At 56.0% G+C, this 13880-nt stretch overlaps 1 protein-coding gene across 1 annotated transcript; it reads right to left on the minus strand.

Annotated features, from left to right (window-relative positions):
• Window positions 1–1140: 1140 nt before the first annotated feature.
• Window positions 1141–13511, minus strand: MEX3A (mex-3 RNA binding family member A). Its single transcript, XM_071579585.1, has 2 exons — window positions 13035–13511; window positions 1141–2256 (listed from the first exon to the last, which is right to left on the minus strand). Exons 1-2 carry the CDS (start codon window positions 13501–13503, stop codon window positions 1151–1153), a joined length of 1575 nt encoding a protein of 524 aa, XP_071435686.1. The 5' UTR covers window positions 13504–13511; the 3' UTR covers window positions 1141–1150.
• Between the last annotated feature and the right edge of the window lie 369 nt (window positions 13512–13880).

The following is a 13880-nucleotide window of genomic DNA, read 5'->3' on the forward strand; positions in this document are numbered from 1 at the left end:
GTGTGATAGGTATATTATTTAAGAAAAGAAAAGCACAATGGTGTGTGTGTGTGTGTGTGTGTGTGTGTGTGTGTGTGTGTGTGTGTGTAGCTGCAGCTGGCATCACTTGGAGAAAAGGATGAAGAGTGACCTACAGAAACATGGAAGTCGATGCACTCCCGCCACGGCTGGGAACTCGGGACTGCTTTGGAAATACCCTGTTAGTGACTCCTGATTCGGCTGATGAACAAATCCCTGCTCGGATAAGGAAAAAAGAACAGAGTTCCAGACTCCACGGTGGCTCAGAATAACAAAATAAACGCTCGTCGCCTGGTGTGATCCCAATAGGTTCTTCCAAACCTTCTTCAGTTTCACCGGCGTCGCTTTTATTTCTTCACCTTCTTTTTTTGATTTTATTTTTTTTGTGGTTTTTTGTTTGGTTTTTTTTAGAAAAAAAGGAAAACAATAAAAGTTCTTTAGCTGTGGGGTTTTTTGTTTAAATCTTTGAGGTAATACAGTTGTGCCCTCATTCTAACAGGTTCCCAGAGGTTGATGGTTTCTTTCTTGTTCTTCTAAATCCTCGCCATCCGTTTTCCTTTCTTTCTGTTTATTTCTTTCTGAGCTCCCAGCTGGGCTGACATCCCTGGAGGGGAGGAGAGTGGGGGCTTCATGCCAAGACAAAGGTTGAATGTGGCTGGAGAAAGGCTGGCAGGGCCCTCCCCACGTCCCTGCTCCCTCTCCAGCCGATCCAGGTGGCCTGGCTTGGTCATCGCCGAGAAGTCCCAATCTCATCACCAAAAAAAACTGAACTAAACCGCTTTGCTTGCGAGATCCGAGTGTGCGTTCAGAGTACTTGGTTTACAAAAGACATTGCAGGCTGGAGCATTGTTCGCCCTTCAAAATTTCTGGCTTTGTTATTCATTTTAATTTTATTATTCACTTATTCTTTTTTAAAAAATAACATACATTGCTTGTAAAATAATTTTTTTCTTCTTCTTCTTCTTTAAATTAATTTATTCTTTCATTCATTTGTTTGTTCTTCAGATGTCATTATTATTATTATTCTTATTATTATCATAATTATTATTATTATCATCAGCATTTTTCTTTCGTGGACCCCCCACCACGCTCCCTTCCTACCCCCCACCCCCCAATGCCCTGCTCTGTCTCTTTAGGAAAATATTCTAATGGCCTGAGTGGCTGCTGCGTGGCAAACCGGGCACTCCGGATCAGTCCTCTCACAGATCCTCACGGCACACTCCATGCAGAAGAGGTTGTGGCCGCACGGCACCAGCGCGGCCGTGACCTCGCTTTCGAAGCACACCATGCACTCGCGGCTGCTGGCGACGGACGTCCGGGCAGCTGCAGGAGTTCCCAGCTTGGAAAAGCCCTGGAGCGGCTCCCCCTGCGACCGCCTGGGCAGCCCAGAGAGGCTGGGCTCTGGGATGGACGAGGACGGGGAGCGATGGGAGTTGGGGTGGATGGTGCCAGTGCTGCTGGAGCGCTGCTGCTTCGAGAAGAGCACCGAGACAGGGTTGGTGTTCTCCTGCCCAGCCCACATCGGGGCCCCCGACTCCGGCACTCCGTAGTACAGATCCTGCTTGTTCACGCCGTAGTTGGGGAAGAGGTAACCGTAATTGAAATCGTTTTGGTCGTTCAGCCGCGGGGTCTCGTAGACGGGGTCAACAGAGCAGTCGCCGATGCAGCCCAGGCTGTTCTGCCGGAAGGTGGAGAGGGGCTTGCAGCCCGGCGCCGGTGTGTGGACCCGCCAGGCCTCCGAGTAGCGGTTCTCCATGCCAGAGTCGGGGCTGCTGGAGAGGAAATCATTCTCGTTGTTGTACTCCAGGATCTTGCCTGTCCTCACCGCAATGTGGGTCTCGATCTCCTCCCGGGCACGTTCGACGTTGCCTGGCGCGCCGGTGATCTCAAAGACGGGGTCCCTGTCCCGGCTGGGTGTAATGATGTAGGTGTTGGTCTGCTGCTGGATCCGCTTGATGGTGGCTCCCTTGGGGCCCACCACCAGCCCCACCACACGGTAGGGCACACGCACCCGGATGGTGACCTGCCCCGGCAGGGTGGGCGCGCTGCCGAAGGTGGTGCCCGCCTTGTTGCGGGAGGCCCTGATCATGGAGAAGTGCTCAGCTGCTGAGATGATCTCCCGCCGGGCCATGGCCACGTCCTCCCGCCGCCCCGTCACCATGAAGACCGGCTCCTCGCCCCGCACCGGGGTCTTGATGTAGGTGTTGGTCTTTGCCCGCAGGGCTTTGATCTTGCAACCTTGGGGAGAGAGAGAAGGCATGGTGGTTAGCGAGGCCATCCCACTACCCTCCCTGCTCTGCAGGACACTGGGCTGAGCAGCCATGGTCTCCTGTGCCACATGGCACACACATCCCAGGACCTGGAAGGAGGGAAAGACCCTTTTCCCCCAGTGCTGATTGGGAAATGCCAGAGAGAGGTCCACCCTCAACATTTTCAGAGTTCTTCCCTCAGGAGTGCCACACTCCCTCATCCCCCAGAAGGGGTTCACCATTTTATGAGCTGCCCTGCTCCACACAATCCCCCCAACAGCCTCTCCTCAAAAATCATTCCTGAGATCTCCCTTCCACACACCCCAACACCAATGAGTCATGGGGCAATACAAGGCACCCCCAGGGGCCAGTGGTCCGTCCCCATGGAGAAGCCTGTCCCCAGAGCCCCCAGGTGGCTCCCCCAGTTGCCTCCCCAGAAAAGGTGGCCACCCTGGGGCTCTGGGGACAGGCTGAAGTGTGGGGCTTCCAGAGGTGACAGGAGAGAGCAGGGGGATGCCAATCTCACAGCCTGGGTGGTCAATGTGGTGCCCCTGGGCCACTCTGTGCCAGTTCCTGAGGGCAGTCACATGCCATGACTACAGAAAGCACAGCCCTCCATGGGGACTTCTGTACTACTGAGGAGGTTCTGGTGAATTTCAGGAGTCCAAGTTTGAAGGGAAGTTGCAGAGATGCAGCAATTTGGTCTCCCCACCCCAAATACTGCAGGACCTCAAACACTGGCAGCACTAGATGGCTGGATGTAGGAAGACACCAGGAATTGCTTTGGGGTCAAAACAGCAAGAAATGGGGCAGGGCTGCCCTCCTATGAACCCCACAGCAGGCTGTGCACAGACTCCTGCTAAGGGCACTCAGACTCTCTCCCAAGATCACTGGCCAAGCCTGTGCTTTCATGTACCAGTATCCACCTTCTGGACACCAGCAAGCCTACTCCCCATCTCCCAGAGCCCACTGAATCCATTCCCTGGCTCCCAGGGCCCACTGAGCCCCTTCTCCCAGCTCCAGGAGCTCACCAAGCCCACTCCCCAGCTCCTCACATTACAGAACAGTCTTCTGCTTTCTGAAAAAGAAAAAAGGCTTTCCAGGGTCTTTTGGCTTCCAAATGGTATTTTGGAGGGTCTCAAGACAGCTGCATGACTCCAGGTACCCAGATGACACCAAAGTGCCACCAAACAACTAAATATTTTTACAGACATGACACAGTTCTCTATACTACTCCCTTGCTACTGTCCTGTCCCTTGGACCTCTCTCTCCAAAGCCTCACTCAGTGGCCCAAGGCATTTCCAAAGCCTGCTGCCAAATTGCCATGCAAACTGGGGATTTCTCTGTGGGAGGTTTGCTCTAAGCTCAGATCTCCAAGAAAAAATAAAATCCATGATTCTCCAGGGCACTGCATCTCCACCACCACAAATGGAGCAAGGTGAGCACTTTGCCCTGGTGTCCCAAGGATCTGGGTGTCTGACTCAGGCTCATGGAACCAGAGGATGAGGATACAGCACTGGGACCTCTGTGAGATCCCCCAGCTACTCCCACCCCACCTTCTCTCCCCAGAAGAGTCAATCTCTTGTCCTCTCTGACCATCTGACACCAGCAGGTTTTCCTCAACTGCACTCTACTAACGCTACACTTTAACACACAACGACCTGCAAACGATGTCTCTGCAATCACGAAATGCAGATTCCTCAGCCTGTGGGATGGAACATCATTATTTATACCGATCCTAACAAATAACAGCATCTCCCCAGCTGGGAGTTCAGGGCTGCCACTCAGTGCTGCCACTTATCCACAGCTCTTCTCGTGAGACATCGGGGTGTTCGCCGGAACGCAGCGATCGCACCGCACCGCGCCGCTGGCAAGGATCAAACCCTGCACCTGTGGCGATGGAAACAGCCTCGTGCCACTACAGCTGAGGAGAACTCCCCACGCTCACAGGCGCTGCAGACGCTGCAACCAGCAGTGCCCCAGCACGGAGCGTGCTCCACCCAGCCGGCTGTGCCTGCACCAGCACCCGCACCGGCACCGGCACCGGCACCGGCACCGGCACCGCGTGGACACCAGGCACAGCCCTGATGAACCACAAGCACACGAGCCCTCCTGGTGCAGCTGCGAACCCCATTGCCCGTCCGAGGGTCTTGGCAGCAGCACAGGATCGTGCCAGTAAATCCGGACTCCACTATTGACTCCCAGCATGGCTTTTAACTCCTCAGAGCTACTTCAGCTCCTGGAGCCTTATTGCCCATTTGTGGAGTGGGAAGAATTGATGCCTCCTGCCTTGGGCTCCCGCAAAACTTCTAACACTCCACATCGTGATGCTGCTGCACTAAACACATCTCTGAGCCACGAATTCCACATTCCTGGGGAATGGAAATGCCAGATCTGACAAAGGGAAGGAGCTGGGCAAATGCCCAAATCCAAACCAAATCCATCCCCTGCCTAATCCAGTGCAGCTCACGGGTTACTCCCTAGAGTTTGCACCCTGAGGTAGGTTTGTGATGCTTTGCTGAGTAAAGTTTCCAAATGCCCATGGGGACAGATGGTCATCCCATTGTGTGTTATTAGTTCCCAGGAAATCCAGAGGACAGGACCTCATGGAGCCAGGCACCATTCGACTGTAGGATAAACCCATGCAGGCAAAATCCAGAATAAAGGTTCATTCCAAAGAGAGTGGGCTAAAACTGTAAGGGGTCACCTATGCCCTCCAGAAGGCCCTGGGCAGAGTGGGCTGTCCTTGACCTACCCCTGGCAGACATTTCCCTGCCCCACTACTGTGCCGCTCGCTCCAAAGATGGAGATTCCATCTTAGGAAGATTAACAGAGATGCCACCATTTCCCCAGGGATATCACCGAAGCGTCACATGGAAAGACAGGGGGTGTTCACGGCACGCATCGAGCTGGAAATGCCTCCCATGCGTTACCCCAGGGCGAAGGAGCTCCGCCGAATTCCTGGTGACCCGCGCCCCGCCTCTGGAGCGCAAGGCTCGCTCTCCTGAGCAGCACCTCGAGCAGGCGTGTGGCAGGGCTGGGCTCGGGCTCCGCGTTGTTCTGAGCTGCGGGACAATGACAGCGTGTGGGGGAGAAGGATCTGAGCCCGGCACGACAGGAAACAATCACAGAGGCGACTCGGAGGGTCAGGCAGGCAGAGCGGTGACAAAGGACGGGGGCTCCATGCTGGGGCCAGATGGAAGGGAATGGTGGCGAGGAATACACATGAATGAGGGCAAACCTAAGTGTGTTACATGAGCTGGAGGGGTGGGAGCGAGTTAGGGATGGAGGAAAGGTGATGAAAATTGAGGGAGAGGCACACCCTGATCCCTTCCAAGGGAGGAGGAGAATGAGGGGTGTGAAAGCAAAGCAGAGTCACCCCAAAACGGCAAAAGGGAGATGGGCAGGGAGAGAGCACGGCAAGAGGGAGGGGAGGGAGGATCTGGAACGGACAAAAGGACGCGTGGTGCAGTCGGCAGTGGGAGAAGGGGGGGAGGAGGGAGGGTCTCCGTGCAGGCCTGCAGACGGAAAGCCAGCTTTGCCGAGACAGACAGATGGGGATCCTGTGCTTATGAACGGGAGAAAATCACCCCGCAGGAAATTAGACCAACTCCGGCAAGCCCAGCAGCCCAGTGGGCTCAGCAGCCCTGACCTCCAGCAGCTCCAAACTGGTGCAGACAATGGCCAAGCCATCGGCAGCCCAAATCCAGAGAACTCCACAACTTCCAGGAGCACTGCACTGGTTTACATCAGCTAAAAGCACAGGCCGTGCTTAAACCTGATTTACCCATTTAGTGCTAAGGCTCCTGGCCCATCTCAGCCCCAACCCTGACCCTGCTTTGCACACTAAACAGCCTCCTTTGAGGTCGCCCTGTTTCTGATGGAGCACAGCCATGTCAGGATGTGGCCCGTGACACCCCAGCTGTCACCTGATGCCAGCACAGCCTGATGTGCTTATTCCAAACGAAATTTGTCCTGTATGGGGTGGTTTTTTAACTTTCTTCGTGCATAACTGAAATTTAAAACCACCACACAACAAAGCACTTTACTTGGCGGCTTGTTCAAAGAGAAGGGAGGTTGAGGGGAGGAAATTGCTTAGCAGGTGATGTCAAAATGTGAAACTAAGGGGGGAGTAAATGACCCGTCGAAGCTGTACTAATACATAACTTTGTGCATCTTCTTTTTACAGCAGCGCACAGACACCAGTGTGTCGATCCCTGGCAGACTCCTGCCACATAGAATTTTATATTAAACAGAGAATTAAGCCCTTTCTTGCTGTATTTCCACACCCTACCTTTTATTATCCTGTTTTTTGCCAATAATGCGGATTCCAAAGCATCTTGTGAAGGATGTTGTAAGCTCAGTTCCTCCCCCTAAGCCTTTTTCTCTTTAATTTCACTGATTGCCAATTGACTCAAAGTAAATGTGCTTGCAAATTACCTGAGCACACCACAAACAGGACCAAACCCTGGAGGACTGGGGAGCCTCCGGTGCCCAGACCAGTCAGCTAACTGGAATTAATCTGTAGAGAGGCCAGCTCTGGCCGAAAACATATAAATAAATAGTCTAGACACTGCCAAGATGGGTGGGGGAATCAGGGGGAGATTTGGACAGCCACCTTCTCCTCCCTGCTTAGCCCTGCATCAGGGCAACAAATCCATCAAAACTACTGGAGAAGGCGCCAGGACCTTGGTCCACCTCTCCAGCTAAGGCAGCTGCTCACGAGGGCAGCAAGACTGCTGTGTCCTTGGCATGAACTCATCCCAAATGTTCTCACTCTGAGAAGCCCAAAACCAACATGTTTCCATGGGACCTCCCTGGGGTTCACCCCAGTGGTCCCAGGAGCTGCTCTGGCAGCGGGATAAGGCCGGAGCAGTGCACAGGATGGATGTGGCCACTGCACCACAGGTGGTGACCCTGCCAGCAGAACAGTGCAATGGCAGGTGCAGCCGTGCCCATGGAGCAGATCCATCAGATACTTCTCTTTGGTGTCAGTTCAGATTTACACTCACTGACAACCTTCTCCTCAGTGCTGCCAGGAGGTCAGATCCTGCACAGGTACATCCTGCTACTGATGTAGTCTAGAGCTTCTCACCTGGCACCAACTGGTGCCTCCAGCATGGGCCAGTTGACTCCCAGGAGTGTGAGCTCCACCTGGAAGCATCAGAGAAGCTGCACCAGCTACAGCAAACAGCTCCGGAGCCAGCCTCGAGGTGGGGCTTTTTGTTTCATTGATTTTGTTGTGGTTTTATTTTGAAAAACACCCTCCTCTCCCCCCCCAACTCACTCCATGTCCTGTTATTTCTTGTTTTCATCAGATAGAAAATAAATCTCTACAGACAAAAGGTTTTTAGCCCTCCTCTCATTTATCCCAAGGCACTGTTACACTGCATGGATACAAATTACACCTGTAAATACCCTACTCAAGCCATTCCGACAGTGCCAGTGGGGTGTAAGAGAATCTAAGGGCAAATAAGAACTTGGGTCTTTCTTTCTGTTGTAGTCATAAAATTAAAGAGGACCATAAAATAAACAACCCTCAGCTACCTCGGCTAAGGTGGGGCGTTCTTTTCCCGTTAAGATGAAAGCCATGTTAAAAGACAAGCACACAAAGAACCTCACAAATAAACCCTCCTGACGGCCTGTGGGGTAAGGCTTTGCTGCATTGAAAACCTGACGAAAGAGGTGTCAAAAAACACAAATGCACACAAAAGGACCACAACTAACCAAGGAAATCCCTTTGCATCGAGGGTTTATTGTCCTGATGATGCAAGTTGTGTTTACAAGAAGGAAGAAAAAACCCACCCAATACACCACGCCAGGAAAATCAGTGACCGCTTCATTCCAGTGCAGAGATTTTACGTTTTTTCACATCACGATGAAAGTTGTTTATGAAAAAAAAAAAAGGAAAAACAAGCTCCCCAAAACAGCCAAAAGCAACTGCCCTGATGCCACAGACAATCACCGCCTTGTGCGGCAGAGGAAAGTTGGGAACGGGAAGCCCTCGGGCCCCAACAGCGATGCACCGCATGGAGTGGGTGTGCCCGTGGCCCCCCGCATGGCACGATCCTGCCGCGGGCCCGGGGCACACGCTCCGAGCCGGGGCCGGGGCCGGCGGCGCGCGGGGGATGCGAGGCACGGCGAGCGGCCGGGGGATGCGGGGGGGATGCGGGGAGGGGGCTGCCAGACAAAGGCGGGGGCCCCCACCCACCGCCAGCACGCTTTCCCACTGCCCTAGATTCCGGGCGGCTGCGCTGCGGTTCACTCGGTCAGCGCCGCATCCGCCGCCCCATCCCATCCGATCCGATGCGCGGAGGAGCGTGCGTGTCTCCCTAGAAAATTCCCTTTGTCTCTCTCCCAGACCTGTTTTCTCCTTCCACCTCCAGTTCAAACCGCACAAAGTCGATCCCATTCCGCACTTTTCCCTGGTGTAAATTCAGACCGATTCTCATTAACACTTTATAACAACCCGACGCCGACTGCGATCTCTCTCTCCCTTTAAGGCTCATCCCGAGCTGCCGGAGCAGCGAATGGAGGTTGGCTTCAGGCCCCACCAGACCGGGTGGCTTTAGCTCCGAGATTTCTGTGAAGCAAGGAGACAAGGGGATCTGCCCCTCTCGCTGCTCCTCGGATGCTGTACATCCATCCACCTCCACAGGGTGGGTGGGGGAGCTGCAATCATCACACTTCCTCAATGGAAAAGGCTTCCTCGGACTATTTTTAAATGCTGAGAGCGTTGAAGCATGTTTGGAGCTACACAAAGAGCCCAATCACCTGAGGTTAGTGGGGCCTCTTGTTATTTGACTTCACCTTGCCAAGAAAGAGTAATTTATGTTAAGCGCCTCTCTCATAATCTCATTCCTGGTGACAACAGGCTGGTTGAAGCAGGCTGGGAGATGCTGCATCCAAGAGTGTCTCTGGGTACAGGGGACAATAGATGCTACCACTGTGATGAGACCAAAAACCCTCAGAGAGACCAAAAACCCTTACAGAGGGACTAAAAATCCTTAGAGGGAAGGTCCTTGCTGGGAGCAGGTGCAGTAGGAAGCCAAACATACTCCACACCTTCTCCCAACACCTGCACACCCCAGACACACAAAGAAACAGTATCACATCTCCCCAGCCACAACATCTGGCCTGAAATGTGACTCACGGTGTCTTTCCTGGCTCCACTGACAGCAGCCCAGGTTGTCTGTGGAAGTGGGCAGAAAAGGTGGATATGAATCTTGATCTGGCTGATCTACACCCATCTCAGGTGACTTCTAGGGAAGAACCCAGATATTGCAGTGGCTGAGGATTTCTTCCCCTTTCCAAGTTCACAGCACACACGATTGAAACACGATGCCCTCTGCTCTCTCAGCATCTCTCCCACCTGAACGCACACCCTCGGGTTGCAAGAAACTTCTCCTCCACAACTCCCTTGGTATCCCATCTTGTTCTCAAAACCCACCTGTAAACCCTTCCAGTGCTTTGTCTTTACACCCTGGCAAATTCATCTGCACAGCCATGAGAACCCGTGCAGTCCCAGACAGGCTGTTGCAGGCAAGACATCCACAGCAAGAGTTGGCAGGAGAAATAAAAGAGCCACCAGGCAGACTCCGAGTGGCTCCACAACCAGGGAGCACCATCCCTGCCATGGTATATGCGAGGAGGTTCAGTCACCCACCTCAGCACAGCTGGAGTGCACACATGCCAAGGGAAGGAGGGATGATCTGCAGGAGATGCAACCCAGGCACAGACCTCCTTGCCCTCACCCTTGCAGCAACAGGAAGGCAGCCATGGAGGTCATGGCTCCACCTCCAGCCACAGAAGGGGTGTCACTGGCAACCATGGTCAGGGCCAGAGTGGTCACAGGTGCCAGTCAAAAGGATTTTTATGACTTCATGCTCTCATCCTTCCTTTATCAGTTTTCTCTCCTTCAGTTTGCAAAGTAGCCCTTGGCACATCCCACCAGCTACTCAGCTCTCTGCCAGACTCTGGGGCATCAGGTGAAGGAGCAGCTCTTGTGCCTGTCCAGCCAGTTCCCACCAAGTGCCCCTTTCCACAGCTCACCATCTCATGCCAGCCAGTCCCCCAACCCACCCCGCTCACAGCCGTGCTGCCAGAGATGTGCTGCTCAAATTCAGCGCACAAACCAGTCCCAGCGCAAACCCGAGCAAGGCTTCCAGCAGGCGATTGGCTCCGCAAGGGCACGCTCACAGTTCCCGGGGAAAGCAGCAGCTGCCAAGCTCAGGTTGAGCTTCTGCAGCATCTCCCACTCCAAGTGGAGCCATCCCCTCCGCCACAATTAAACCTCTTCCCAAACCACCCTTACAGACCAGACAGTCCAATAAAAATATATGGGGCCTTATTATGCTCTAGTGCCTTTACACTCCTTTGGCAAAGCAAGGGGTGGCCTGAAGGCAGGTGGAGTTCCCATGGCCAGGCATGGGCACCAGGGCCCCCATGCCCAGATCCAGGCCCCTCATATCCACACTTGCCCATGAGGAACACCTTCACATATGGTAGATATTATTTTAAAATAATCAGAAGGAACAGTGTTTTTCTTCAGATCAGAAAATAATAAGTTAGAGAAAAAGCTCAACCCTGTTACCAAGTAAAGCCCTGAAATCATTTTTATTTCACTATCACTTTTTGCAAGATGTTCATCACTCTGTTCACTGGTACCCATAAAACACTTGTTTTCCTAGAAAACCATCCACCACATGAGCAGTACTACCAAAGGCTGACAATCTGCAGTTTCTGGAATTCCTAGTCAAGCATCCATGAGAGTGCAGGATTCAGTCCCCCTGGGAGCCCTGCACCCAGCTCCAGACCCTTGAAATCTGGCCTTCCACACAAAAACAAGTCACAGGAGACACTGAAGACATTCCTACAGGCCTTTAGGAACAAGTGTGAGCCACAATCTTTGCTGGAGTAAAGAGCCATGGCTGCGGGGACTGTGCCAAAGGAATCCTGGCTTCTCCCAGCACGGGATCCATCCCACCTGCTTCCATGATGGGGCACAGCCTGCACTGTCTGCCCCACCGGAGGATGGAGCGCAGTCGCAGCTGCATCCCCAGGGCTCCAGCACACTGACATTTCACAGTTTCCCAGATGTGGGAAAACCCTCACACATGCTAAAAATGGTGGAAAAACTGCAGGTCTCCACGTTCCTCTCCATCACTCTGGCCACAACAGGCACGCGCTGCGCTGTTAACCCACTGGAACACACCCCCTTCCCGGGAGTCTGGGGCAGCAGTGAGATCCTACAAGAAAAGAGCCCCCACACGTTTCCCCTCAGTTCCGCCTGCCGAATCCTCTCTCTTTCCCAACTTTATTAAACAAAGGGGGCCTGATTCTCCACGGCCTCACACCCACCAGTGCGGAGTCGGTGCTGAGCCCGCTGCGTCTGCCCACGCTCCACTCCTGGGAGTGTAAAGGCATCACGGGGAGGATTAGGATCAGGACCAGCGGGATCTCCTTGGCCAGACCTTCACCCCGCTCCAGCCATCTCCCCAACTTCCCAGTGAGGGGCCCCCATCCCAGCGTGGTGGACGCCAGAGTAAGAGCTGTTCCCTCGGCTGCAGACGCCCCAAGGTTCGGGAAGGTCAGCACTCCCCGGACTCCTGTCCACTCTCCATCCTGGGGTGGGGACCGGACCCTCGTTCTGCGTGTGGGAGCGAGAGGAGCCTCCACAGGCCCCATTGTTCCCACCACACGCCCCAGCATCATGATGCCCTGCCCGGAGCCATCTGTGTCCCTCTCCAGGAGGTTTCCCCTCGCCCACGTCAGCCTGAGGGCACTGGGAGGGTCATCACACATCGGGTCCCACTACGAACCAGATGCCTGGGATCCCAAACCACGGGTGAGCATCTGCCTGTGGAGCCGCAGGCTCTGCCCGTCGCACTTCCAAAGCGTCAAGTTACTTGTGCAGAGAAAGAAAGAAAAAAACCCCAACACTTAGCCGCACTATTATTATTTTTTTTTCCCCTCTGTAGCGACACAAAACTTCTCTCGGCAGCGCCGTGTCCCGGTTCCCGCAGTGCCCACGGGCGGCGCGGTGCCCCGCACCGCACACCCGGGAGCGGTGGGGGTGGGCGAGGGGTGACTTAAGAGTGGGTGTGGTATGGAGATATATATATATATATATGATTTTTTTTAAAGCCCTCCTCCATTCCACCTCGCTCCGAACGGAGCCGTGAGGAGAACAAAAGCATCACTGTGGTGGCGCGCGGGCAGTGGCTGCGGGGGGCCCACGCGGGACGGCGGGTCCCGCTCCGGGGTCCCCGCGCTCCCACGAGCGGCGTGAGGACCGCAGTTCCCTCCCGCTCCCCGGTCGCTCGGACCGAGGCCGGCACCGCCACACCCCCTCCGCCCGGCCAACAAAGGGGGGCTCCGCGGCGCGGGGCCGGGCTCAGCCCGCTCCCCTCGCCCTCCCCCCGCCTTATTCCCAGGTTTTTTTTAAGGAGAGCGCGGTCGGGATCACTCTTCGGCAGAACCGGGGAGCGGCGCGCGGGGCTCCGGTGCCGGCAGCCGGACAAGACCCCGCCGCATTCCCACAGACCTCCCATCCCACCTTTCCCAAAAACCCCCGTGCCGGGAACGCAGCCCTCCGCCCGCAGCTCGGGACCTCCGGGCTTTGTCCCCGGCGGGGCCGAGCGGCCCCGGCCGCGAACAATGGGCGGGAGGGAGCGGCGGGGCACCCCGGCCGCGGGGGAGTGTCCCGGGGCCGGCGACCGGGAGGATCGCGGGGGGGATCGGGCGTACCGGGGGCCGAGCGCTCACCTTGCCGTCCCACGATCTCGGCCACGTGCTCGGAGCTGGGCACCGGGACGCACTCGGTGGTGTTGGAGCTGCTCTTGAGCCGCAGCTCGGCCTCCTTGTAGAGCGCGCACAACTTGGGCTCCGCCGCCCCGGCGCTGGGCGCCGCCGAGCCCTTCGGGGCCGCCGGGGGCGGCGGCGGCGGCGGCGGCGGCGGCTGCTGCGGCGGCGGCGGCGGCGGCGGGGGCTGCTGCGGCGGCGGCGGCGGCGGGTTATTGTTGTTGTTGTTGCTGTCCTCCACCAGCACCACGGCCGAGGAGGAGGAGGAAGAGGAAGGCTCGCCTAGCCCCAGCAGGCAGAGCTGGTCCAGGGCGAGCTGCAGCGCCCGGTCATCCTCCAGCAGCGCTCTGTCTTTGCCGCTCCCACCGAAACAGCCTAAATCGCCGAAACCCCCGTTCCTTTCCATTATCCCTGGGACTACCAGGCTAGGCATGGCTAACAAAGGCTTGGGAGGGGGCTGGGGGCTGGGGGGGGGGGGGGGGGGACGAGAGGAGGGGAGGGGGGGACACAAAGAGCTCGGGAGGGAGAAGGGAAAAAAAAGGCAGAGGGAGAGAACGAGAGAGAGAAAAGGACCCTCCGCCCCCCGCCCCCCGCCTGGCCAAGCCCCTTTCCCGTGTAACCCGAGCCCCGCGCCCGCCGCCTCCACCGCGGGGTCCCCCCGCCGCTGCCCCCGCCCCCGGCCGCCGCCGCCGGGGGGTGCGGGGGGTGCGGGGGGCGCGGAGCGGAGCGCGGCCCCGCGGGGGGAAACTCTTTTGTTTGAAGGCGGCTGGGCGCTGCGGGAGCGGCCCGGCCCGCGGGCTGCTGGGGGAT

This window comes from Pithys albifrons, chromosome 30, assembly GCF_047495875.1.
Source record: "Pithys albifrons albifrons isolate INPA30051 chromosome 30, PitAlb_v1, whole genome shotgun sequence".
In the NCBI taxonomy this organism is placed as follows: domain Eukaryota; kingdom Metazoa; phylum Chordata; class Aves; order Passeriformes; family Thamnophilidae; genus Pithys; species Pithys albifrons.

Bases quoted from the DNA above. Each gene is read 5' to 3' on its own strand.
- MEX3A (XM_071579585.1), bottom strand. From the start codon at position 13,503: ATGCCTAGCCTGGTAGTCCCAGGGATAATGGAAAGGAACGGGGGTTTC. The intron at 2,257-13,034 runs GTGAGCGCTCGG...TCTCTCCCCAAG, and splicing joins CGAGATCGTGGGACGGCAAG to GTTGCAAGATCAAAGCCCTG.